We start from the raw sequence: 27829 nt of genomic DNA, 5'->3' as shown, positions 1-27829 counted from the left end.
TTCCGATTTGACCCGAGTTAACTCTCCATGCGTCGATCCTTTCCATGTGGAATGATGCACTTGTAAGGTGCTTCCTGGAGCCATGGATCTAATAAAAAAAACGACTGAGTGAGCGGTCCGAGTCGCCGGGTCAGCACTCGATGATTAGCTTTCAGGCCGGAGAAAATCATCGAGTGCTGAGTAATGAAGACCACTGTATCGAATGCCAACCAATCTCCATCATCTTGCCACAACCGAGATGGGATCTGTTCAATGCGTATTATGCTGGGGGCGGTCATGTCTCAAGTTAATGAACCGGTGTTAGATCGTTGAGTCTAGAGTATTGGAACGAATTTTCAATGCCAATAATAGTGTTATGGTTCCGGAGATATAGAGTATGTACAAAAATGCACGAAATTCTGATCAGAATATTTTTATTGCTTGCGCTAACATCAAGAGTGTAATAATATTGTCACGAATGCATCCCGTCGTGGTAGTTCACTCTACTCAACGCAAGTGTGATCAACACATTTTCCCGTGCTGCAGGACGGGCTATTGAAGCACTGCGACCCGAGGGCCAACTTGCCACAACCGCTGTCTGGGCAACTGAAATATGAAGAACGTAATATACTACAGAGAACAGACAAACCAAACCAACGTGATCACAGGCATCCTCCAACATCAGGTATTTTTATCGCTCATAAAATAAACTTGAGCCCTGCCGAACTTGGCATGCTTTGGTGAGATATCTTGACCACTACATCACATGTGAATCACCCCCACTGTCCCTAAACCAGGCCTCTGTAATTAAAACATTAAACAATGCAGATGACAACATTAATGAGATACAGAGCTGGTCAAACAATTATGCTGATCATTCAGTGCGTCTTCCCAATCCTTACACCAATTCTATACCATGTTTACTAGAAAAGTCTACATGAGGTGGATTCTTCTGTGTCAACAGAAAGGCGGAAACCTGCCAAGCTAACAGAGGCCGTCCGTACGTGTAACTGGTAGCATCACGTATAGGTTGAGATAGATATTTCTTTGTCCCGCAGTCTGGTTTGGCACTGGCTTTCTGAACACCACATCATCGTGAGTGTGATTCAATGTTAGCAGGGCTTTGTGCAAGTGTATTTAGAAAATATTAAAACGCCTCTCATGGGAAGATGGCCTTGGGACGCAAGCCAAGTCGCCGAAAACTAAAGAAGACGCAATTGGGTAATTGAAGGTAACCTCAAGAGAACCCATGGTTAAGGAACAACGGCAGACACCCCTGGGTAATAGCCCTCAACAAAGTTGTGCATGTAAGTCAGGCCGTCCACCTCACCGAGATTCCTCTCCTGGATAGTGCAGGGTGCTCTAACCAGCGCGCAGATGCTGGCCTTTGAAAATAAATATATCACAAAAAAAGCCAAAGTTTTTTGGTCATTGGTGAGTTACGTTACGCATATAATGTGTGTCCATATAATAAAGTAGGCGACATTACATCATCGTTAGAAGAATCAAACACCACAACGTTTATTAACATTACTAAAAGGAGGTTGTCCTTTCATTGGCGTAAGTATTGATTATCTAGGGGGAAAACAGTCAGTAAATCAAAGCATTGACCTAGCCCGAAATTCCCCAGATTCCGTGCCACGTACTACGAAGATTGAACATGTACTCACTTTGTTGGGTATCTTCTCTTGCTCAGTCCCGCTTGAGTAGCAGTGAGCAACAGTGCAGCAACTATGAGGAGTACGAACACCTTCATTGTAGAATAGTTGGGGAAGTTTTATCAGTGTTGACGCTGGGCGAACATAATAAAAATGAAATTTGATGAAAAGGGGAGCAACCAATCCTGATTACTTTAGTTGAAAGGGATAACTTGGGCAAGGATGAAAATTCCCCTACCCACCATGATGAGGCAACACATAATGTCAGATCTGCCAGTTTTCCTGGGGGGGGGGGGGGGGTCTGGCTTGGCGATTTAAGGTGAGCCATCTACTGTCATACTTTGGCAATAGACGACCAGTCTTCTTGAAACATGAATGCAAGTGTCGAATCCGCATCTTGGCTTCATTTAATTAGGACAACTCGACCGGGATTCGAACTTGCGACCCTGATCAAGTTATATGTCGACTACAGCCTCAACAACACCGAAGGAAATTTGAAAATGAAAAGGCCAGGGACCATGATGTTCACTGCGTAGACAACTGATGCTGGTTAAAAAACGTGCTATAATATATAGCCAAAAAGAAATGTTAAGCCATTTAATCTTGCTGACCTTAAAAAGTACGTCAAATCAAACACCCGTATGATTAGTGATGTTTCATTGCTTGGAGTACCTAGCATAAAAATTATATCGAAAACGAGTCACTTACAAGCGAGATATCAGGTTTTCACATTTTGTCAAACGTTACAAAAAGGCATTAAATGGAGTGAAGCCGACGAACATCGATCTTTCGTTTCAAAATATGGCAGCAACGGTAGAACTTTAAAGGCGTTGCGTTGAGTCGCATGGTTTCGATGAGCGCAGGTTTTAAATATTTTACGCGTCTACTCCATCAAAGACAGGAACAATATTTTGGATTAAAATGTGTCCAGATTATGTGTCGACTGTTTACTTAACAAGCCTGGCGGCGACTGAGATCACGTAGGGGCGTGGCTTTGGTTGTGGGTGTGGAAGGAGGGGTCTGTAGGCTTGTTGATACCATTTAGCAATGAATCTGCTGTCTAATCACATGCCTGGGGAAACCGATAAAGGCTAAAAATAGAATGGGTCAGAAATGACGGTTTTCCCCCTTAAAATGGCCTTAACATTTTTCAAAAACAGCCCAGAAACTATACAATCATTCGTTACAATTGTTTAGCTGAATTCGTTACCAGAAAAATATATAATTCGCATAAAATTCTATCTGACACACATTTTTCGTTCATCAAACCGTCCTGGAATTTTGGGATTCTCCGACAAGCCAAAAATAGATTTGCTAGAAGAACAACGGATTTCCCCTCTTAAAACTGCATTTACATTCATCAGATACACTCCACAAACTATACAGTAACGCATAAACATAAGATATAACCATTCATCAACTAAAACAATTATGTGATTCTATTTTAAACGACTTATCGTTGACGAAAGGAACTAGGTGACATATTTTCTTACCTATTATAATGGACACTTACGTGATCCAATATTTTAATGGACTTAACTTTCATTATAAACTTAATTGACCCATTCCAGGATGTGACGAATGCAGCAATAAATGTGCTCCGACAGGGTCTCGATCAAAAGGACACGAGCACGGGCGCGGACCTACCTTGGGAATGTCCAGAATTACGCCCAAAACAATCAAGGCACAGCATAATTACGTCATAAGTACACATTAAACGATTACGTAGTTCGTTCGCAATTTTGATCCATGAAGAGAGCAAATTTGTTGCAAAAAACGCGCGTCTGAATACCGCACGGTATGGACTTGATTCTCTAGTCATCAGTATCTCTAGTCATGACCGCGCAGCATACGCTTGAATAAAGCTTACGTTCTTCCGTGAAGGGTCCTGATAGGTCGCGTATACACGTCAGAAGAACACACAAACACACAAATAGAAAATACTGCAAGTGTCGGCATGTTCGTGTTTAAAATGACTTTACGCTCTAGAATGTAATAACATTTTGCTAAAAAATTGCAAATTCAACAATATGTCAGTGTTAGATAATACTCACAGTTAGAATTCGGTTGACGCACAACATGGATGTGTAAAGTGTACATGTTCTTTTCGATATTTATAGTGTCTCCAACCCAAATTCCTGGCTCGCAGCTGTTACTCCTAGTGACTTGCAAGAATTTTAAGTTATTTGTCAAAATGATTATTGCCATGTTGAACACAGGAAATTCGTCTCGGAATTGACAGCGGCTTCCATACAACCTGTCACTGCCATACGTTACATCGCTGATAAATCACTGGCAGTAAAAAAAGGTACATTTATGGCGAATGAAGTGCTATAAGACCTACGCCGTTCGTTAAATTTGAAATTTTTAATTGGATTTGAAATTGTCAAACTGTGAAAATAGATAATGGGTATAAATTTCAAAGGTATACAAACTCTATAAATACATGTACCAAGTTTCAGCCAATGCGGAGGCATAATTACTGCTCTACGGCATTGTGAATAACTGCATTTCTATTTTCCTGGACCACCAGTAATTACGAACGGCGTACCCCTTCAAAGAAGTGTGTATGTATGTGTGTGGGGGGGGGAGCCTCCTCCTCTTCGCTTACATATACTGTAAAACATGTATCTTGGCACAACCATCTACACTATTCAAACGTTGTCATCGCGTCGGGAGTCGGGAGGGGGGGACCCTCCTCCTATTCGACATATACTTTAAAACATGTATTCAGAACTATTAAGGTAGCAGGAAGGGGTGGGCGTTTGTGGTTCTGAGTGTGAGGGGTATACTGGTGTCTGTTGACTGTGCTTTAAGAGAGACTAGGCATGATGACAGTCTATGTTGACTGTGCTTTAAGAGAGACTTGGCATGATGCCAGTCTCTCTTAATGCACAGTCAACAGACATGTGGTTTCAGTATTAGGTCTTTCATTGTTGCAATGCGAAAATGTAAGGAATTTTGGTTAGGTCCGTCATAACATACAGTGACTCAACCACTCTCTTGATCACAGCGGATGCCTCAGCGCCACTACGCGGGGTCAAATGGTATTAGGCTAAGTAGTTTCGCGCGATATGCACCATTCTGGGAAAACTCAATGTGGAAGTATGCTCATTAGCATCATCTGTTCTTAGCTCCAGCTCAAGGTAATCTTGCGCAGTGTTTCTTCGGCCCAAATACATTGTGGTGGAAATCGTCTAGGTCTAGTACAATGAACGCCTGGCTTGCGCCAGACTAATAAGTGAAGAAGGTCTGGCTGCGCGAGACTACTGTGATAAAAATGACCTTTGCAGAGACTCTGTGACGTAGGCATATAATTTTTACAATTAAAAATGCTCTCAAAAGACGACAAGGAATGATTATGTATTAACATTTCATGAACTATATACCTACTAATTATAACTTTACATAAATAGGTTGGCGTTAGGTCGCGTGCTTTTCTTTCCTCGTGACAATTATACAGCAAAATAGTTACAACCCCATAATCGCGCTATAAGTCCATAATGATATCACGGTGACCCGTTATTAATGTTTCGCCAGCTTCGCTATTTTGACGCTACGCGACGCGTTGGGTCATTGCGTTTAGGCCTACACAACCAAACTATTTAAACATTGTCATCACTAAAGAGTGACAGCATCTGGTGCCTCTATCGCGCTATATTGTCCCGTGAGCGCTTACGGCTTGATGCCCGTCATTTTGTAAGTAGAACATATCAAGAACGTGACTTTGGGATGCTTGGAGTTCGTTTGGCCGACCCAAGACCAGGATATTTGGTGCGATGGTCAGCATCTTTAACGCAGGGAATACCACGGATGCGTCAGCAACGATTTGAAAATTAGAACAGGAGTTGCAAGCCAAAAGTAGCAACAAGCAGCCGTCTGCATGTTTGTATTGGGTATGTCGGAGCAGGCAAGAGGTAGGCCTTTGTCATAATTCATCCCGATTCATCTGAGCCAGCGAAAAATTAAACATACACCAGATAACATTATTGAATAAGGCTTAGCATCTTTATTGACCAAGAAAAGGGCCGAAGCAGAGTATTATTTGCCCTTAACTTGAGATACAGAAGATAATAAACTAAAAATATGGTCAGCAGCTAACAAGAGAAATAAGACAAATACATATGCAGTAAATACATTGTACACACACGGTGATAATGATGGTTTTGATAGATTTTCATCGTGTTCAAGCAATAGCATGCCGCGAAGTTACTATTTATAGCTCACAAGATCATTTACATAAGATATTGATGACGTTTTAGTCACGTGACAGGCGGACATCGACACTTGTTTCTACGCATTTCAGCTTATTCCAAAGTAAATTATCTTTGACCCTGCATTGTTTTTAGCATGAATGATACCATAGAGTCAGAGAGAGAAATATTCAGAACAATTATGTAGTATTTCCAACACTCGGACATGTGCCAGATTGAATCTAACTGCTCAAGTTAGAAAGCCTGAATCCATACGAAACCGCATTTTGTCCGACATTGCCTGTAATTCAGCGATGGGGAAATAGAGGGCAGCAGCTGCAGTGACGTCATATTCGCGGAATGCTATTTCTCGATGAAGCAAGTACAACATGTCGTAAAATGATAAAATGAAATGGATTACCATGTGCATGATGTGTGTACATTACAGAACACAGAATGCATGATCTAAAGTTATTGTAACAGTACAGTACTATTATAAGGTCGGGCCGAAACAAGAAAACTGCGGCAGTGTAGTGTCCTTGGGGTAAATGGGCTGATGCGTGAAAACGGGGCTGATTTTTTCCAATTCGGAGATACATGATTGTATACATGTACATGAATAAAGATCTTAAGCTTTCATCAAACATCATCCAGAAATAAGCAGTACAGAGGAGAAAATGTCAAAATCAATGCACTACGTGAAAGTACTAAATGAAAACAGACAATTAGTTCGTAACCATGGTTTCTAACATGTAAAAATTCTCGATCTTGGGTCTCGAAATAAGATACAAGAAACTTCAAGCTTGGAAGAAATCGGCCGAGTAGTTTTCGCACAGGAGCCCTGGAGGAGCAATTTTCCTTATCAGATTTTCAAAACGGATTCAGATGTTCTGGTACAAGCACCCGATGTTAACTGTTTTCCCTTGCATCCCCGAATTAGGATCGCCAAAGCGACGAAGACGGAAAATATGACAACTAAAGAAACAGCAATGGCTGCATAGTAGACATATTGCGTGATGCTATCAGGTGGAAGAATCGAGCTACTTGGCGTAAATGGTGAACTCCTTGTTTTGTAAATTTGCAGCGAGGGCGATTCTTTTGCAGGCTGCTGCTCTGTTGCCCTTGGTACCGACTGTGGTGACACTGTCCGTGGACTGCATCCAGACACAGACGGATGAAACTTCAGTACGTTCTTTCCCAGCATCTCAGACGGTGCGGCACACTTCAAGCGACTGGCGTGTACCATCAGATCTCTGTTCGCGCGAAACCATGAAGTTATTCCTTGTAAAGCACAGTTGCAGTAGAAAGGATTCTCTGACAATATGATGTTTTCAAGATTATCTAGTCTTGTGAACGTTTCACTTGCCAGAGTGGCAATTTTATTCGAAGAGATGTCAATATCCTTCACTTCAGTCAATCCCCAAAACGCATCTTCCGCGAGAACCCTGATCCTGTTATTGTCGAGGTAAAGAAATTTGAGGGCCGCGAGTCCCCTGAATGTACCTTGCCTTAGTTCTGTAATGTTATTTAAGCGGAGAATGAGTGAATCTAAGTTAAACAGCCCCTCGAATGTATCCTTTGTCAGTGATGTTATCTTGTTTTTGGTCAAATCTAAGCGTGGCAGCTTTCTAAGACCTCGGAATGCCCCTTTCTCTATGACCCGGATGTTGCTCTCTGTCAGGTCAAGGTGTTGAAGGTTGCCAATGCCAACAAACATATCCTCTGCGAGAACTGTGATTTGATTTCCCTTCAGATATAAACATTTTAGCTTTCGAAGACCTAGGAATGTCCCCTTTTCGATTGTACGGACGTTACTCTCGTGGAGGTAAAGACTCTTGAGAGTGCTAAGACCAACAAACGAACCCTCCGCGAGACTTGTGATTTGGTTACCGTTCAAATATAACTTTGCCACCATCCCAAGATCGCGGAATGACCCTTTCTCTATTATGTGGATGTCGTTTTCGCTGAGTTTAAGCCATCTTAGATTATGGAGACCATCAAACAAACCTTCCGGTAGGACATTTATGGAATTGGATTCCATCGTAAGGCGTGTGAGATTAGCTAGGCCTATGAATACACCTTGCCTTATTGCTGTAATGTTGTTCTGCTCGAGCAAAAGATTTTCTAAATTAGGTATCCCCTTAAATGTACCCTCCGTAAGTGTTGTGATTTTGTTTTCACCCATGTATAACTTTGACAGCTTACCAAGTCCACGGAATGAACCCTTCTCTATCATCTTGATGTTGCACTTCCTGACATCAAGATGTCTAAGGTTGTCTAACCCGTCAAACGAACCTTCCACTAAGACGTTCAGCGCATTATTCTTCATCAGAAGGCGCTTCAGCTTCCTAAGGCCGCCTATGAATACACCCGGCCTCAGTTCTGAGATCTTGTTCGAGTTGAGGTAAAGCCTTTCTAAGTTATAAAGACCCTCAAATGTACCCTTCGTTAGACCATTGATTTCGTTGCTATTGAGAACTAAATCTAATACATTCCCAAGACCATGAAATGTCCCATTCTCCATCGCTCGGATGTTGTTTATGCTGAGGTCAAGAAGCATGAGTTTGTGGAGACCTACAAAAGACCATTTCGGTAAGACCTTCAGCTTATTCTTTGTCAGTGAAATGGATATGACCTTACCTAGGCCTGAGAATGCACTTTGCCTTAGTGATGTTATGGAAGTCTTGAAAAGGGTAATGTTTTTTAAGCGGAAGCTGAGTGAATCATTGTGAAAACCCCCCTCAATTGTATCCTTTGTCAGTGATGTTATCTTGTTTTTGGACAAATCTAAACGTGGCAGCTTTCGAAGACCTCGGAATGCCCCTTTCTCTATGACCCGGATATTGTTCTCTTCCAGGGAAAGGCTTCGAAGGTTGCCAATGCCAAGAAACATACCCTCTGCGAGAACTTTGATTTTATTCCTCCACAGATATAAACGTTTTAGCTTTCCAAGACCTCGGAATGTCCCCACCTCAATTGCTTGGACGTTGTTTTTGCTGAGGTCAAGACTTTCAAGGTTATCTAGGCCAACAAACGAACTCTCTACGAGAACTGTGATTTGATTTCCCTTCATATATAATTGCAATAGCTTTCCAAGACCTAGGAATGTCCCCTTCTCGATTGTACGGACGTTGCTCTTGCGGAGGTCAAGACTTATGAGGCTGCTAAGGCCAACAAACGAACCCTCCGCGAGACTTGTGATTTGGTTACCGTTCAAATATAACTCTGCCACCATCCCAAGATCGCGGAATGACCCTTTCTCTATTACCTGGATGTCGTTTTCGCTGAGTTTAAGCCATCTTAGATTATGGAGACCATCAAACAAACCTTCCGGTAGGACATTTATGGAATTGGATTCCATCGTAAGGCTTATGAGATTAGCAAGGCCCATGAATACACCTTGCCTTATTGCTGTAATGTTGTTCTGCTCGAGCACAAGATTTTCTAAATTAGGTATCCCCTTAAATGTACCCTCCGTAAGTGTCGTGATTTTGTTTGCACCCATGTATAACTTTGACAGCTTCCCAAGTCCACGGAATGAACTCTTCTCTATCATCTTGATGTTACACTTGCTGACATCAAGAAATCTAAGGTTGTCTAACCCGTCAAACGAACCTTCCACTAAGACGTTCAGCGCATTATAACTCATCCGAAGGTTCTTCAGCTTCCTTAGGCCGCCTATGAATACACCCGGCCTCAGTTCTGAGATCTTGTTCCAGTTGAGGTAAAGACTTTCTAAGTTATAAAGACCCTCAAATGTACCCTTCGTTAGACCATTGATTTCGTTGCTACGGAGAACTAAATCTAATACATTCCCAAGACCATGAAATGTCCCATTCTCCATCGCTCGGATGTTGTTTATGCTGAGGTCAAGAAGCTTGAGGTTGTCGACACCTACAAATGACCATTTCGGTAAAACCTTCAGCTTATTCTTTATCAGTGAAATGGATGTGACATTACCTAGGCCTAAGAATGCACCTTGCCTTAGTGTTGTTATGGAAGTATTGAAAAGATGAAGATGTTTCAGATTACCTAGTCCGTCAAATGTTCCATTCGTCAACACTGTCATGTTGTTATCATTGATTGTAAGCAGTTGAAGGTTAGCAAGTCCGATAAAGGCACCTGGGGTGATCGATTCAATCGTATTGTTATCTAAGGTGAGTTTAGTGAGACTTTTAAGTCCTTCAAACGAACCTACCGTTAGGACCTTCACATTATTCCCTGGCATCGAAAGGTTCCTGAGCTTATCTAGACCTATGAATGCACCTCGTTTTAGTGATGCGATGCGATTATTGTACGGAAAAAGTTCCTTTAGATTTCCAAGTCCTTTAAATGTTCCCTTCGCTAACACTGTAATGTTGTTTGAATTAATCAAAAGTTTTTGGAGTTTAACAAGTCCGATGAAGGTGCCTGGAGTGATATATTCAATCCCACACTCAACCAAGTTTAGTGCATCAAGATTTCCAAGTCCTTCAAACGATCTCTCCGTTAAGACCTTCATATTAGTTCCCTGCAGCCAAAGGCGCGTAAGATTATCTAAGCCTTGGAATGCACCTCGCTTTACTGTTTCGATGTGATTATTGCTAAGACCAAGATATGTCAAATTGCTCAGTCCTTCAAAGGTTTTTTTCATTAATACCGAAAAGTTGTTTGACTTGATCGAAAGCTCCGAGAGGTTAGGAAGTCCGGCGAAAGCGCCTGGCGTGATAGATTCAATTCCGCTTGCGACCAGTCCCAGTGTCCTTAGATTTCCAAGTCCACGGAATGCTTGTTTGGGAAGAACCGCGATGTTAGCTTGGTCGAGCGTGAGCTTCAGCAAGTTGGGAAGAGACCTAAAAGCCCCCGGAACAATATCAACAATATTACAGTTGCTTATTGTAAGCCCTGTCATATTTGAAACATACGGAAAGGAATGTTCAGTCAGGTTTTCAGGAGCGCATTTTGAGACACCATAATCCAAGCAGGTACATGTTATTTTGACTTCCTCAATTTCGTCATCAAGTGTTCTAAGGGTAGAGATACTATCGGCCAAGGAAGACGCAGAGCAGACCGCATAACTCCGTGTTCGCGTCCAAGGGTTGCGCTCTGGGTTGCAGCTTGTCTTTCTAGGGGTTGTCTTTGGCAGTCCTTGTGACTCAATGGTGCATACTGACACGACAAGCCATACGAGTGTGATATGGAGACAGCAACGTACATGTCCATTCACCTGGAAAAAAACCCAGCAAACGCAAGGTAAAGTACAGGGGCGTAGCTCTGGGACAATTGTAGCACCTACGTACTGTAGTATACAGAAAATCTTCGCGGTACATATTCTTCGCGACTGCCAAACGATGGACATATTCATGAGAGTATATTTTTGCCAGTTAAGGACATTATAATAAAAATAATACCGGGTATGTTGTTTATTTTGAAATAGGCTTTTAGTGTGTTGTTGTAATACTCGCGTCTAACTGTGTCGAGTAATTATCCTTTATGATTATATGGCACACAAGTACGGGTATTAATTAGGCCAAAGTCGTTCAAGAGGGCAATTTGAGTTGATCATGAATAATTATGATAGATGCCTCTGTTGAAACATGGCAAAAATGACGTAGAATTATGGCTGATAATTCTTAACTATCTGGATTTAGAACGAACCACACTTTAGAGTGTAAATTCACTATGAGCAAATGAAGCCTCGTTTTGAATTAGGCGTAACCGCTTGGGTTGGTGCAAAATGTGGAAGCTGTCAAAAAGCATTTAAAACCACATTTTTCGTTGATTAGACCTCGGTTCTGCCTCGATTTTGGTCTATATTTTAGCTCCACCCTTGCGGTTTGGGTGAGACAACCAATACCTCTAGTGAGGTATCATTTCCTTAAGCAAGATGTGTTGGTTACAGAATATTTTGGCGAGAATGACAACGTCGCAAAATTCGCGAAAAGAATAACATTGGAGCTCTGGAGCACGAACTACTGGCCGGATTTTATTCAAGAAAGTTTGGTTTTTAATCTGGGGCTCGATCAAAATCAAACAGCATTTTTAGGGTAAAGGATTGTCAGTGCAAAAATAAAAGTTTCTCCAGCGAAGACAAATGGTAATTTTGGAGGTCACCTGGATGGGTGATATTTTATTTCTGGTTATTTCTTATTTATACTTACCACATGTGTAGGTGGACACGAAAAATTAGTAACCTGCAGATTTCACCAGCTTTTTCGAAAAAAAACCCTTAAAGAACGGAAAATGAATTAATCCAATGAACTACGCCAATGTGCAAAAATATTACTAAAAGGTAAATATCTAATTTGAAGTTTGATTCTTGTTGTTCTTGGACTCCAAACGGAAGAAGCCCGACCAGCAGTCTCCACTCCAGACCCCAAAACGATGCGGACAGAACATCTTACTTCGAATGAACTATACAATAGTGGCCATTAATAGTAAAACAATCTCACGCAAGGACGTTTTTTTACAAGTTTTAGGCAAAGTCTGAAAACTGACTAACCAAAGCATCAACACACTACACTTTTCATTCTTGAGTATCTTATTCATTGAGCTAATCTTACTGCACTCCAAAATAAAAAGCACAAAACCTTTATTTTCAATAATCAAAAACTCTAGCAGTATCTAGTGTGCCTTGATGTAGTTTCAAAACAGGGTGAACGGCTTTCACATGGTGGCAGCGGGTTCACATCAGGTTCTCGGCTTCTGTTTACCGCAGTCCTCAACGCACCCCACTATCCCCTTTAACATTCATTCGATTATTTGTTACGGGCGTTACATACCTTCATGTTTGTATCTGGTATCCCACTGCGTTCAATCACCATGAAGTATCCATAAAGTCACTCACGTCTACTAAATATAAGTAGCTTATATGAACAAGGCCAACTGCGTCCTGTGTGAAGTAAATCTATGACGACGTACTTTTGCAATTAATTGAGATTCACTCGTGATACAATCAGTTGGCAAAAACAAACCCGCATCAATCAGTGATAAATAACGCGAATGAGAACATTTGCCACAATAATTATGAGCACTTATGATCATATAAAAATCGTCAGAATTACAATTACCCACAATCAAAATCTAACAAGAAGGAAAACATCGGAATCATTTTAACTATTGCTAACAGTTGCAAATGCGAAAAGGGAATAGTTTGAGAACTTCCTACTTATGCGAACATACCGCCAACCGATGATACGAATGTAGACATCACAATGACACCTGCCACAGTTCTTATCCCAAGGCTAATCTCGTTCCAGGTCTTACTCACACAAGGAAAAACAACAATCAAGACGAGATGGCTGCCCGAGATTTCTAAAAAGCCTTTGATGCCTCACAACAAACTCCCGTTTAAAACTGGATCACTTCGGTATAAACTGACCTAAATCGCACTTTTGACGACGCGCAACGTACGCGCAAGTTGTACTTCGCGCTTATCTCTCTATGTTTCGTGTAAGTGACATACGCACGACCTACGCCCTAGGTATCGCGCCAATGACGCGAATTTAGGGATGATAATTGTGATTCGGACTCTAGACTCAGTTGTGCTCAAGTGCACAGGGCTTGGCCCACTTCTTGTCCTACTTCACTTCTGACCTACATAAATCAGTATCACCAATTCCATGTTATTGCCGATGACTACATTCTCTACAGGATTATACGATCTGTGGCCCAACAGCTTGCATTGCAGGAGGACGTCGACAACCTCGTCAAATGGGGCGCTGACTGGAGAATGTCATTCAATGTAATGAAATGTTACACTCTAGACATCGCATGGGAACCATCCATTGTTACGCGTTCATACACTCGTTGGAGGCGTTTATCAAGAACTGCATTCACGTGGTCAACTTGATATAATAATCGAAGCAACGATGTCAATTCAACATGATTGTATACAGTTTACATCAATTTCAATCGATAACAAATTGTTTTTTTACACATTTACTGAACACATCAAAAACTTCACAGTCTGTGCAGGACGAAAAATGGAATCAAAAGTACTTCAAAGAATGAAATGAACGCATTAAATATAAGCAATTGAATGTTTGTTATGTAAATGTAGTGGTACTTTGATCAATATCATTAATTTTAACAGCCAATTCTTTGAACCTTTTTTTCTAAAGGGCGTGAAACATTGTAGATTGAAGCAAAAAACCCAAACAAACTAGATTGGTTCCATAAATTCGTCCAAATTTGGTGCCATCACGAAACAGATAGATACAGGGATGATACTTTTTCATCTCATAAAAGGACCATTGGTATTGTTAAGGGGAATATTACCAAGCTGTCGGCTGCCCAGTTACGTCCTTGAGTAGTTTCCATCACCAAATTGCAAAAAAAGGAAAAATTCAAAATTTGACTGAAATATCACGCTTTTCCGATGTTGATTCCGATTTGACCCGAGTTAACTCTCCATGCGTCGATCCTTTCCATGTGGAATGATGCACTTGTAAGGTGCTTCCTGGAGCCATGGATCTAATAAAAAAAACGACTGAGTGAGCGGTCCGAGTCGCCGGGTCAGCACTCGATGATTAGCTTTCAGGCCGGAGAAAATCATCGAGTGCTGAGTAATGAAGACCACTGTATCGAATGCCAACCAATCTCCATCATCTTGCCACAACCGAGATGGGATCTGTTCAATGCGTATTATGCTGGGGGCGGTCATGTCTCAAGTTAATGAACCGGTGTTAGATCGTTGAGTCTAGAGTATTGGAACGAATTTTCAATGCCAATAATAGTGTTATGGTTCCGGAGATATAGAGTATGTACAAAAATGCACGAAATTCTGATCAGAATATTTTTATTGCTTGCGCTAACATCAAGAGTGTAATAATATTGTCACGAATGCATCCCGTCGTGGTAGTTCACTCTACTCAACGCAAATGCTATCTTCACATTTTCCCGTGCTGCAGGACGGGCTATTGAAGCACTGCGACCCGATGGCCAACTTGCCACAACCGCTGTCTGGGCAACTGAAATATAAAAAAGGATAATATACTACAGAGAACAGACATACCAAACCAACGTGAACACAGGCGTCCTCCAACATCAGGTATTTTTATCGCTCATAAAAAAAACTTGAGCCCTGCCGAACTTGGCATGCTTTGGTGAGATATCTTGACCACTACATCACATGTGAATCACCCCCACTGTCCCTATACCAGGCCTCTGTAATTAAAACATTAAACAATGCAGATAACAACATTAATGAGATACAGAGCTGGCCAAACAATTATGCTGATGTTTCAGTGCGTCTTCCCAATCATTACACCAATTCTATACCATGTTTACTAGAAAAGTCTGGATTCTTCTGTGTCAACAGATATGCGGAAACTAGCCAAGCTAACAGAGGCCGTCCGTACCTGTAACTGGTAGCATCACGTATAGGTTGAGATAGATATTTCTTTGTCCCGCAGTCTGGTTTGGCACTGGCTTTCTGAACACCACATCATCGTGAGTGTGATTCAATGTTAGCAGGGCTTTGTGCAAGTGTATTTAGAAAATATTAAAACGCCTCTCATGGGAAGATGGCCTTGGGACGCAAGCCAAGTCGCCGAAAACTAAAGAAGACGCAATTGGGTAATTGAAGGTAACCTCAAAAGAACCCATGGTTTAAGGAATTGAACCCGAGGCGGAGGACCTTGGTTGAGTTACCAAGACACTCGAGGGTGGAGCTAAAATACAGTCCAAACCCGAGCCGACAGGCGAGGGTTTGGACGAAATTTTAGCTCCACCCGAGAGTGTCTTGGTAACTCAACCAAGGTCCGAAGCCGAAGGTTCAATTTCTATTCTAAAATACCTCAAACTTAAAAAGATAGGCCACGAAAATAACTTGAATATGTGCGAATTTGGCAAATTCCATCCATCGCCGGCCCGGCTGGAGCGCCGGTAGCGCCGTTGTTTACATTATGTTACGGCTACGTTACAGAAAATGAGACATGTACATTTTGTACAGCGCGCATAGGAAGTCCGCATCGGCTCGCTCAAGTGATGCTAAAATCCGCGCAAATGGGCTATTTGGAGCGTTTTTCTCGGCAAATATGTGTAGTGCTCATTAAAAAACTTAGGGTGGTTGATGCTTCCTTGACTGATTTGTGTTTGAAGCAGTGTTTTGAGAGCCTCAAACTTCTGAAGTGAGCTAAAATTCCATTGACGTGACGTGTGCATGGTTTCCACATTTTAGTGCAACCCGAGGGAACTTTGGTAGAGCATCTTGGTTGCGTGTCCAAAACACTCCACTCTCAGAACGAGGCTTATACATTTTCCATTTAAAAGTTGACTTTACGGTACCAAGGTATTTTAGAATATGGAACAACGGCAGGCACCCCTGGGTAATAGCCCTCAACCAAGTTGTGCATGTAAGTCAGGCCGTCCACCTCACCGAGATTCCTCTCCTGGATAGTACAGGGTGCTCTAACCAGCGCGCAGATGCTGGCCTTTGAAAATAAATGCATCACAAAAAAAGCCAAAGTTTTTTTGTCATTGGTGAGTTACGTTACGCATATAACGTGTGTCCATATAATAAAGTAGACGACATTACATCATCGTTAGAAGAATCAAACACCACAACGTTTATTAACATTATACTAAAAGGAGGTTGTCCTTTCATTGGCTTAAGTATTGATTATCTAGGGGGAAAACAGTAAATCAAAGCATTGACCTAGCCCGAAATTCCCCAGATTCCGTGCCACGTACTACGAAGATTGAACATGTACTCACTTTGTTGGGTATCTTCTCTTGCTCAGTCCCGCTTGAGTAGCAGTGAGCAACAGTGCAGCAACTATGAGGAGTACGAACACCTTCATTGTAGAATAGTTGGGGAAGTTTTATCAGTGTTGACGCTGGGCGAACATAATAAAAATGAAATTTGATGAAAAGGGGAGCAACCACTCCTGATTACTTTAGTTGAAAGGGATAACTTGGGCAAGGATGAAAATTCCCCTACCCACCATGATGAGGCAACACATAATGTCAGATCTGCCAGTTTTCCTGGGGGGGGGGGGGGGGGGGGTCTGGCTTGGCGATTTAAGGTGAGCCATCTACTGTCATACTTTGGCAATAGACGACCAGTCTTCTTGAAACATGAATGCAAGTGTCGAATCCGCATCTTGGCTTCATTTAATTAGGACAACTCGACCGGGATTCGAACTTGCGACCCTGATCAAGTTATATGTCGACTACAACCTCAACAACACCGAAGGCAATTTGAAAATGAAAAGGCCAGGGACCATGATGTTCACTGCGTAGACAACTGATGCTGGTTAAAAAACGTGCTATAATATATAGCCAAAAAGAAATGTTAAGCCATTTAATCTTTCTGACCTTAAAAAGTAGGTCAAATCAAACACCCGTATGATTAGTGATGTTTCATTGCTTGGAGTACCTAGCATAAAAATTATATCGAAAACGAGTCACTTACAAGCGAGCTATCAGGTTTTCACATTTTGTCAAACGTTACAAAAAGGCATTAAATGGAGTGAAGCCGACGAACATCGATCTTTCGTTTCAAAATATGGCAGCAACGGTAGAACTTTAAAGGCGTTGCGTTGAGTCGCATGGTTTCGACGAGCGCAGGTTTTAAATATTTTACGCGTCTACTCCATCAAAGACAGGAACAATATTTTGGATTAAAATGTGTCCAGATTATGTGTCGACTGTTTACTTAACAAGCCTGGCGGCGACTGAGATCACGTAGGGGCGTGGCTTTGGTTGTGGGTGTGGAAGGAGGGGTCTGTAGGCTTGTTGATACCATTTAGCAATGAATCTGTTGTCTAATCACATGCCTGGGGAAACCGATAAAGGCTAAAAATAGAATGGGTCAGAAATGACGGTTTTCCCCCTTAAAATGGCCTTAACATTTTTCAAAAACAGCCCAGAAACTATACAATCATTCGTTACAATTGTTTAGCTGAATTCGTTACCAGAAAAATATATAATTCGCATAAAATTCTATCTGACACACATTTTTCGTTCATCAAACCGTCCTGGAATTTTGGGATTCTCCGACAAGCCAAAAATGGATTTGCTAGAAGAACAACGGATTTCCCCTCTTAAAACCGCATTTACATTCATCAGATACACTCCACAAACTATACAGTAACGCATAAACATAAGATATAACCATTCATCAACTAAAACAATTATGTGATTCTATTTTAAACGACTTATCGTTGACGAAAGGAACTAGGTGACAGATTTTCTTACCTATTATAATGGACACTTACGTGATCCAATATTTTAATGGACTTAACTTTCATTATAAACTTAATTGACCCATTCCAGGATGTGACGAATGCAGCAATAAATGCGCTCCGACAGGGTCTCGATCAAAAGGACACGAGCACGGGCGCGGACCCACCTTGGGAATGTCCAGAATTACGCCCAAAACAATCAAGGCACAGCATAATTACGTCATAAGTACACATTAAACGATTACGTAGTTCGTTCGCAATTTTGATCCATGCAGAGAGCAAATTTGTTGCAAAAAACGCGCGTCTGAATACCGCACAGTATGGACCTGATTCTCTAGTCATCACTATCTCTAGTCATGACCGCGCAGCATACGCTTGAATAAAGCTTACGTTCTTCCGTGAAGGGTCCTGATAGGTCGCGTATACACGTCACAAGAACACACAAACACACAAATAGAAAATACTGCAAGTGTCGGCATGTTCGTGTTTAAAATGACTTTACGCTCAAGATTGTAATAACATTTTGCTAAAAAATTGCAAATTCAACAATATGTCAGTGTTAGATAATACTCACAGTTAGAATTCGGTTGACGCAAAATGGATGTATCAAGTGTACATGTTGTTTTCGATATTTATAGTGTCTCCAACCCAAATTCCTGACTCGCAGCTGTTACTCCTCACGACTTGCAAGAATTTTAAGTAATTTTTTTAAAAGGATTATTGCAACGTTGAGCAGAGGAAATTCGTCTCGGAATTGACAGTGGCTTCTGTACAACCTGTCACTGCAATACGTTACATCTCTGACAAATAACGCAGTAAAAAAAGGTACTTGATGGCGATCGATACTAAAGTGCTATAAAATTTAAAGACCTACGCCGTTCGTTAAATTTGAAATTTTTAATTGGATTTGAAAGTGTCAAACTGTGAAAATAGATAATGGGTAAAAATGTCAAAGGGATACAAACTCTATAAATACATGTACTAAGTTTCAGCCAATGCGGAGGCATAATTACTGCTCTCTGGCATTGTGAATAACTGCATTTCTATTTTCCTGGACCACCAGTAATTACGAACGGCGTACCCCTTCAAAGCAGTGTGTGTGTGTGGGGGGGGGGGGGGGGGGAGCCTCCTCCTCTTCGCTTACATATACTGTTAAACATGTATCTTGGCACACACATCTACACTATGCAAACGTTGTCATCGCTAAAGAGTCGGGAGGGGGGACCCTCCTCCTATTCGACATATACTTTAAAACATGTATCCAGAACTATCAAAGTGGCAGGATCCGGAAGGGGTGGGCGTTGTGGTTCTGAGTGTGAGGGGGTATACTGGTGTCTGTTGACTGTGCTTTAAGAGAGACTAGGCATGATGCCAATCTATGTTGACTGTGCTTTAAGAGAGACTGGGCATGATGCCAATCTATGTTGACTGTGCTTTAAGAGAGACTAGGCATGATGCCAGTCTCTCTTAATGCACAGGCAACAGACATGTGGTTTCAGTATTAGGTCTTTCATTTTTGCAATGCGAAAATGTAAGCAATTTTGGTTAGGTCCGTCATAACATAGAGTGACTCAACCACTCTCTTGATCACAGCGGCCGCCTCAGCGCCACTACGCGGGGCCAAATGGTATTAGGCTAAGTAGCTTCACGCGACATGCACCATTCTGGGAAAACTCAATGTGGAAGTATGTTCATTAGCATAATCTGTTCTTAGCTCCAGCTCGAAGTAATCTTGCGCAGTGTTTCATCGGCCCAGATACATTGTGGTTGAAATCGTCTAGGTCTGGTACAATGAACGCCTGGCTTGCGCCAGACTAATAAGTGAAGAAGGCCTGGCTGCAAGAGACTACTTTGCAGAGACTCTGTGACGTAGGCATATACTTTTTACAATTAAAAATGCTCTCAAAAGACGATAAGGAATGATTATTTATTAACATTTCATGAACTATATACCTACTGATTATAACTTTACATAAATAGGTTGGCGTTAGGTCGCGTGCTTTTCTTTCCTCGTGACAATTATACAGCAAAATAGTTACAACCCCATAATCGCGCTATAAGTCCATAATGATATCACGGTGACCCATTATTAATATTTCGCCAGCTTCGCTATTTTGCCGCTACGCGGCGCGTTGGGTCATTGCGTTTAGGCATACACAACCAAACTATTTAAACATTGTCATCACTAAGGAGTGACAGCATCTGGTGCCTCTATCGCGCTATATTGTCCCGTGAGCGCTTACGGCTTGATGCCCGTCATTTTGTAAGTAGAACATATCAAGAACGTGACTTTGGGATGCTTGGAGTTCGTTTGGCCGACCCAAGACCAGGATATTTGGTGCGATGGTCAGCATCTATAACGCAGGGAATACCACGGATGCGTCAGCAACGATTTGAAAATTAGAACAGGAGTTGCAAGCCAAAAGTAGCAACAAGCGGCCGTCTGCATGTTTGTATGGGGTATGTCGGAGCAGGCAAGAGGTAGGCCTTTGTCATAATTCATCCCGATTCATCTTAGCCAGCGACAAATTAAACATACACCAGATAACATTATTGAATAAGGCTTAGCATCTTTATTGACCAAGAAAAGGGCCGAAGCAGAGTATTATTGGCCCTTAACTTGAGATACAGAAGATAATAAACTAAAAATATGGTCAGCAGCTAACAAGAGAAATAAGACAAATACATATGCAGTAAATACATTGTACACACACGGTGATAATGATGGTTTTGATAGATTTTCATCCTGTTCAAGCAATAGCATGCCGCGAAGTTACTATTTATAGCTCACAAGATCATTTACATAAGATATTGATGACGTTTTAGTCACGTGACAGGCGGACATCGACACTTGTTTCTACGCATTCGAGCTTATTCCAAAGTAAATTATCTTTGACCCTGCATTGTTTTAGCATGAATGATACCATAGAGTCAGAGAGAGAAATATTCAGAACAATTATGTAGTATTTCCAACACTCGGACATGTGCCAGATTGAATCTAACTGCCCAAGTTAGAAAGCCTGCATCCATTACGAAATCGCATTTTGTCCGACATTGCCTGTAATTCAGCGATGGGGAAATAGAGGGCAGCAGCTGCAGTGACGTCATATTCGCGGAATGCTATTTCTCGATGAAGCAAGTACAACATGTCGTAAAATGATAAAATGAAATGGATTACCATGTGCATGATGTGTGAACACAGAATGCATGATCTAAAGTTATTGTAACAGAATAGTACTATTATAAGGTCGGGCCGAAACAAGAAAACTGCGGCAGTGTAGTGTCCTTGGGGTAAATGGGCTGCTGCGTGAAAACGGGGCTGATTTTTTCCAATTCGGAGATACATGATTGTATACATGTACATGAATAAAGATCTTAAGCTTTCATCCTACATCATCCAGAAATAAGCAGTACAGAGGAGAAAATGTCAAAATCAATGCACTACGTGAAAGTACTAAATGAAAACATACAAAAAATTAGTTCGTAACCATGGTTTCTAACATGTAAAAATTCTCGATCTTGGGTCCCGAAATAAGATACAAGAAACTTCAAGCTTGGAAGATATCGGCCGAGTAGTTTTCGCACAGGAGCCCTGGAGGAGCAATTTTCCTTATCAGATTTTCGAAACGGATTCAGATGTTCTGGCACCAGCACCCGATGTTAACTGTTTTCCCTTGCATCCCCGAATTAGGATCGCCAAAGCGACGAAGACGGAAAATATGACAACTGAAGAAACAGCAATGGCTGCATAGTAGACATATTGCGTGATGCTGTCAGGTGGAAGAATCGAGCTACTTGGCGTAAATGGTGAACTCCTTGTTTTGTAAATTTGCAGCGAGGGCGATTCTTTTGCAGGCTGCTGCTCTGTTGCCCTTGGTACCGACTGTGGTGACACTGTCCGTGGACTGCATCCAAACACAGACGGATGAAACTTCAGTACTTTCTTTCCCAGCATCTCAGACGGTGCGGCACACTTCAAGCGACTGGCGTGTACCATCAGATCTCTGTTTGCGCGAAACCATGAAGTTATTCCTTGTAAAGCACAGTTGCAGTGGAAAGGATTCTCTAACAATATGACGTTTTCAAGATTATCTAGTCTTGTGAACGTTTCACTTGCCAGAGTGGCAATTTTATTCGAAGAGATGTCAATATCGTTCACTTCAGTCAATCCCCAAAACGCATCTTCCGCAACAGCCGTGATCCTGTTATTGTCGAGGTAAAGAAATTTGAGGGCCGCGAGTCCCCTGAATGTACCTTGCCTTAGTTCTGTAATGTTATTCAAGCGGAGAATGAGTGAATTTAAGTTAAACAGCCCCTTAAATGTATCCTTTGTCAGTGATGTTATCTTGTTTCTGGTCAAATCTAAGCGTGGCAGCTTTCTAAGACCTCGGAATGCCCCTTTCTCTATGACCCGGATGTTGCTCTCTGTCAGGTCAAGGTGTTGAAGGTTGCCAATGCCAACAAACATATCCTCTGCGAGAACTGTGATTTGATTTCCCTTCAGATATAAATATTTTAGCTTTCGAAGACCTAGGAATGTCCCCTTTTCGATTGTACGGACGTTGCTCTCGCGGAGGTCAAGAATTTTGAGAGTGCTAAGACCAACAAACGAACCCTCCGCGAGACTTGTGATTTGGTTACCGTTCAAATATAACTTTGCCACCATCCCAAGATCGCGGAATGACCCTTTCTCTATTATCTGGATGTCGTTTTCGCTGAGTTTAAGCCATCTTAGATTATGGAGACCATCAAACAAACCTTCCCGTAGGATATTTATGGAATTGGATTCCATCGTAAGGCTTATGAGATTAGCTAGGCCTATGAATACACCTTGCCTTATTGCTGTAATGTTGTTCTGCTGGAGCAAAAGATTTTCTAAATTAGGTATCCCCTTAAATGTACCCTCCGTAAGTGTCGTGATTTTGTTTTCACCCATGTATAACTTTGACAGCTTCCCAAGTCCACGGAATGAACCCTTCTCTATCATCTTGATGTTGCACTTCCTGACATCAAGATGTCTAAGGTTGTCTAACCCGTCAAACGAACCTTCCACTAAGACGTTCAGCGCATTATTCTTCATCAGAAGGCCCTGTAGCTTCCTTAGGCCGCCTATGAATACACCCGGCCTCAGTTCTGAGATCTTGTTCGAGTTGAGGTAAAGCCTTTCTAAGTTATAAAGACCCTCAAATGTACCCTTCGTTAGACCATTGATTTTGTTGCTATTGAGAACTAAATCTAATACATTCCCAAGACCATGAAATGTCCCATTCTCCATCGCTCGGATGTTGTTTATGCGGAGGTCAAGAAGCTTGAGTTTGTGGAGACCTACAAAAGACCATTTCGGTAAGACCTTCAGCTTATTCTTTGTCAGTGAAATGGATATGACATTACCTAGGCCTGAGAATGCACCTTGCCTTAGTGATGTTATGGAAGTCTTGAAAAGGGTAATGTTTTTTAAGCGGAAGCTGAGTGAATCATTGTGAAAACCCCCCTCAATTGTATCCTTTGTCAGTGATGTTATCTTGTTTTTGGACAAATCTAAATATGGCAGCTTTCGAAGACCTCGGAATGCCCCTTTCTCTATGACCCGGATATTGTTCTCTTCCAGGGAACGGCTTCGAAGGTTGCCAATGCCAAGAAACATACCCTCTGCGAGAACTTTGATTTTATTCCACCACAGATATAAACGTTTTAGCTTTCCAAGACCTCGGAATGTCCCCACCTCAATTGCTTGGACGTTGTTTTTGCTGAGGTCAAGACTTTCAAGGTTATCTAGGCCAACAAACGAATTCTCTACGAGAACTGTGATTTTATTTCCCTTCATATATAATTGCAATAGCTTTCCAAGACCTAGGAATGTCCCCTTCTCGATTGTACGGACGTTGCTCTTGCGGAGGTCAAGACTTATGAGGCTGCTAAGGCCAACAAACGAACCCTCCGCGAGACTTGTGATTTGGTTACCGTTCAAATATAACTCTGCCACCATCCCAAGATCGCGGAATGACCCTTTCTCTATTACCTGGATGTCGTTTTCGCTGAGTTTAAGCCATCTTAGATTATGGAGACCATCAAACAAACCTTCCGGTAGGACATTTATGGAATTGGATTCCATCGTAAGGCTTATGAGATTAGCAAGGCCCATGAATACACCTTGCCTTATTGCTGTAATGTTGTTCTGCTCGAGCACAAGATTTTCTAAATTAGGTATCCCCTTAAATGTACCCTCCGTAAGTGTCGTGATTTTGTTTGCACCCATGTATAACTTTGACAGCTTCCCAAGTCCACGGAATGAACTCTTCTCTATCATCTTGATGTTACACTTGCTGACATCAAGAAATCTAAGGTTGTCTAACCCGTCAAACGAACCTTCCACTAAGACGTTCAGCGCATTATAACTCATCCGAAGGTTCTTCAGCTTCCTTAGGCCGCCTATGAATACACCCGGCCTCAGTTCTGAGATCTTGTTCCAGTTGAGGTAAAGACTTTCTAAGTTATAAAGACCCTCAAATGTACCCTTCGTTAGACCATTGATTTCGTTGCTAAGGAGAACTAAATCTAATACATTCCCAAGACCATGAAATGTCCCATTCTCCATCGCTCGGATGTTGTTTATGCTGAGGTCAAGAAGCTTGAGGTTGTCGACACCTACAAATGACCATTTCGGTAAAACCTTCAGCTTATTCTTTATCAGTGAAATGGATGTGACATTACCTAGGCCTAAGAATGCACCTTGCCTTAGTGTTGTTATGGAAGTATTGAAAAGATGAAGATGTTTCAGATTACCTAGTCCGTCAAATGTTCCATTCGTCAACACTGTCATGTTGTTATCATTGATTGTAAGCAGTTGAAGGTTAGCAAGTCCGATAAAGGCACCTGGGGTGATCGATTCAATCGTATTGTTATCTAAGGTGAGTTTGGTGAGACTTTTAAGTCCTTCAAACGAACCTACCGTTAGGACCTTCACATTATTCCCTGGCATCGAAAGGTTCCTGAGCTTATCTAGACCTATGAATGCACCTCGTTTTAGTGATGCGATGCGATTATTGTACGGAAAAAGTTCCTTTAGATTTCCAAGTCCTTTAAATGTTCCCTTCGCTAACACTGTAATGTTGTTTGAATTAATCAAAAGTTTTTGGAGTTTAACAAGTCCGATGAAGGTGCCTGGAGTGATATATTCAATCCCACACTCAACCAAGTTTAGTGCATCAAGATTTCCAAGTCCTTCAAACGATCTCTCCGTTAAGACCTTCATATTAGTTCCCTGCAGCCAAAGGCGCGTAAGATTATCTAAGCCTTGGAATGCACCTCGCTTTACTGTTTCGATGTGATTATTGCTAAGACCAAGATATGTCAAATTGCTCAGTCCTTCAAAGGTTTTTTTCATTAATACCGAAAAGTTGTTTGACTTGATCGAAAGCTCCGAGAGGTTAGGAAGTCCGGCGAAAGCGCCTGGCGTGATAGATTCAATTCCGCTTGCGACCAGTCCCAGTGTCCTTAGATTTCCAAGTCCACGGAATGCTTGTTTGGGAAGAACCGCGATGTTAGCTTGGTCGAGCGTGAGCTTCAGCAAGTTGGGAAGAGACCTAAAAGCCCCCGGAACAATATCAACAATATTACAGTTGCTTATTGTAAGCCCTGTCATATTTGAAACATACGGAAAGGAATGTTCAGTCAGGTTTTCAGGAGCGCATTTTGAGACACCATAATCCAAGCAGGTACATGTTATTTTGACTTCCTCAATTTCGTCATCAAGTGTTCTAAGGGTAGAGATACTATCGGCCAAGGAAGACGCAGAGCAGACCGCATAACTCCGTGTTCGCGTCCAAGGGTTGCGCTCTGGGTTGCAGCTTGTCTTTCTAGGGGTTGTCTTTGGCAGTCCTTGTGACTCAATGGTGCATACTGACACGACAAGCCATACGAGTGTGATATGGAGACAGCAACGTACATGTCCATTCACCTGGAAAAAAACCCAGCAAACGCAAGGTAAAGTACAGGGGCGTAGCTCTGGGACAATTGTAGCACCTACGTACTGTAGTATACAGAAAATCTTCGCGGTACATATTCTTCGCGACTGCCAAACGATGGACATATTCATGAGAGTATATTTTTGCCAGTTAAGGACATTATAATAAAAATAATACCGGGTATGTTGTTTATTTTGAAATAGGCTTTTAGTGTGTTGTTGTAATACTCGCGTCTAACTGTGTCGAGTAATTATCCTTTATGATTATATGGCACACAAGTACGGGTATTAATTAGGCCAAAGTCGTTCAAGAGGGCAATTTGAGTTGATCATGAATAATTATGATAGATGCCTCTGTTGAAACATGGCAAAAATGACGTAGAATTATGGCTGATAATTCTTAACTATCTGGATTTAGAACGAACCACACTTTAGAGTGTAAATTCACTATGAGCAAATGAAGCCTCGTTTTGAATTAGGCGTAACCGCTTGGGTTGGTGCAAAATGTGGAAGCTGTCAAAAAGCATTTAAAACCACATTTTTCGTTGATTAGACCTCGGTTCTGCCTCGATTTTGGTCTATATTTTAGCTCCACCCTTGCGGTTTGGGTGAGACAACCAATACCTCTAGTGAGGTATCAATTCCTTAAGCAAGATGTGTTGGTTACAGAATATTTTGGCGAGAATGACAACGTCGCAAAATTCGCGAAAAGAATAACATTGGAGCTCTGGAGCACGAACTACTGGCCGGATTTTATTCAAGAAAGTTTGGTTTTTAATCTGGGGCTCGATCAAAATCAAACAGCATTTTTAGGGTAAAGGATTGTCAGTGCAAAAATAAAAGTTTCTCCAGCGAAGACAAATGGTAATTTTGGAGGTCACCTGGATGGGTGATATTTTATTTCTGGTTATTTCTTATTTATACTTACCACATGTGTAGGTGGACACGAAAAATTAGTAACCTGAAGATTTCACCAGCTTTTTCGAAAAAAACCCCTTAAAGAACGGAAAATGAATTAATCCAATAAACTACGCCAATGTGCAAAAATATTACTAAAAGGTAAATATCTAATTTGAAGTTTGATTCTTGTTGTTCTTGGACTCCAAACGGAAGAAGCCCGACCAGCAGTCTCCACTCCAGACCCCAAAACGATGCGGACAGAACATCTTACTTCGAATGAACTATACAATAGTGGCCATTAATAGTAAAACAATCTCACGCAAGGACGTTTTTTTACAAGTTTTAGGCAAAGTCTGAAAACTGACTAACCAAAGCATCAACACACTACACTTTTCATTCTTGAGTATCTTATTCATTGAGCTAATCTTACTGCACTCCAAAATAAAAAGCACAAAACCTTTATTTTCAATAATCAAAAACTCTAGCAGTATCTAGTGTGCCTTGATGTAGTTTCAAAACAGGGTGAACGGCTTTCACATGGTGGCAGCGGGTTCACATCAGGTTCTCGGCTTCTGTTTACCGCAGTCCTCAACGCACCCCACTATCCCCTTTAACATTCATTCGATTATTTGTTACGGGCGTTACATACCTTCATGTTTGTATCTGGTATCCCACTGCGTTCAATCACCATGAAGTATCCATAAAGTCACTCACGTCTACTAAATATAAGTAGCTTATATGAACAAGGCCAACTGCGTCCTGTGTGAAGTAAATCTATGACGACGTACTTTTGCAATTAATTGAGATTCACTCGTGATACAATCAGTTGGCAAAAACAAACCCGCATCAATCAGTGATAAATAACGCGAATGAGAACATTTGCCACAATAATTATGAGCACTTATGATCATATAAAAATCGTCAGAATTACAATTACCCACAATCAAAATCTAACAAGAAGGAAAA

At 41.6% G+C, this 27829-nt stretch overlaps 2 protein-coding genes and 2 long non-coding RNA genes across 4 annotated transcripts; all 4 read right to left on the bottom strand.

Annotated features, from left to right (window-relative positions):
- Nucleotides 1–396: 396 nt before the first annotated feature.
- Nucleotides 397–3807, bottom strand: LOC135498176 (uncharacterized). The gene is made up of 3 exons (XR_010449015.1): nt 3692–3807; nt 1650–1771; nt 397–585 (listed from the first exon to the last, which is right to left on the bottom strand). It is a non-coding gene; the product is annotated as an uncharacterized LOC135498176 (long non-coding RNA).
- A 1822-nt stretch (nt 3808–5629) lies between these two features.
- LOC135498174 (slit homolog 3 protein-like) lies at nt 5630–12732 on the bottom strand. The gene is made up of 2 exons (XM_064788372.1): nt 12592–12732; nt 5630–11036 (listed from the first exon to the last, which is right to left on the bottom strand). The coding sequence occupies exons 1-2, from the start codon at nt 12631–12633 to the stop codon at nt 6693–6695; spliced, it is 4386 nt and encodes a 1461-aa protein (XP_064644442.1). The 5' UTR covers nt 12634–12732; the 3' UTR covers nt 5630–6692.
- Nucleotides 12733–14592: 1860 nt separating this feature from the next.
- Nucleotides 14593–18659, bottom strand: LOC135498177 (uncharacterized). The gene is made up of 3 exons (XR_010449016.1): nt 18575–18659; nt 16529–16650; nt 14593–14781 (listed from the first exon to the last, which is right to left on the bottom strand). It is a non-coding gene; the product is annotated as an uncharacterized LOC135498177 (long non-coding RNA).
- Nucleotides 18660–19962: 1303 nt separating this feature from the next.
- Nucleotides 19963–27752, bottom strand: LOC135498360 (slit homolog 3 protein-like). The gene is made up of 2 exons (XM_064788618.1): nt 27513–27752; nt 19963–25957 (listed from the first exon to the last, which is right to left on the bottom strand). Exons 1-2 carry the CDS (start codon nt 27552–27554, stop codon nt 21614–21616), a joined length of 4386 nt encoding a protein of 1461 aa, XP_064644688.1. The 5' UTR covers nt 27555–27752; the 3' UTR covers nt 19963–21613.
- Nucleotides 27753–27829: the final 77 nt, after the last annotated feature.

This window comes from Lineus longissimus, chromosome 13 (genome assembly GCF_910592395.1).
Source record: "Lineus longissimus chromosome 13, tnLinLong1.2, whole genome shotgun sequence".
Lineage (NCBI taxonomy): Eukaryota > Metazoa > Nemertea > Pilidiophora > Heteronemertea > Lineidae > Lineus > Lineus longissimus.
This window is presented reverse-complemented; position numbering and strand designations above follow the sequence as displayed.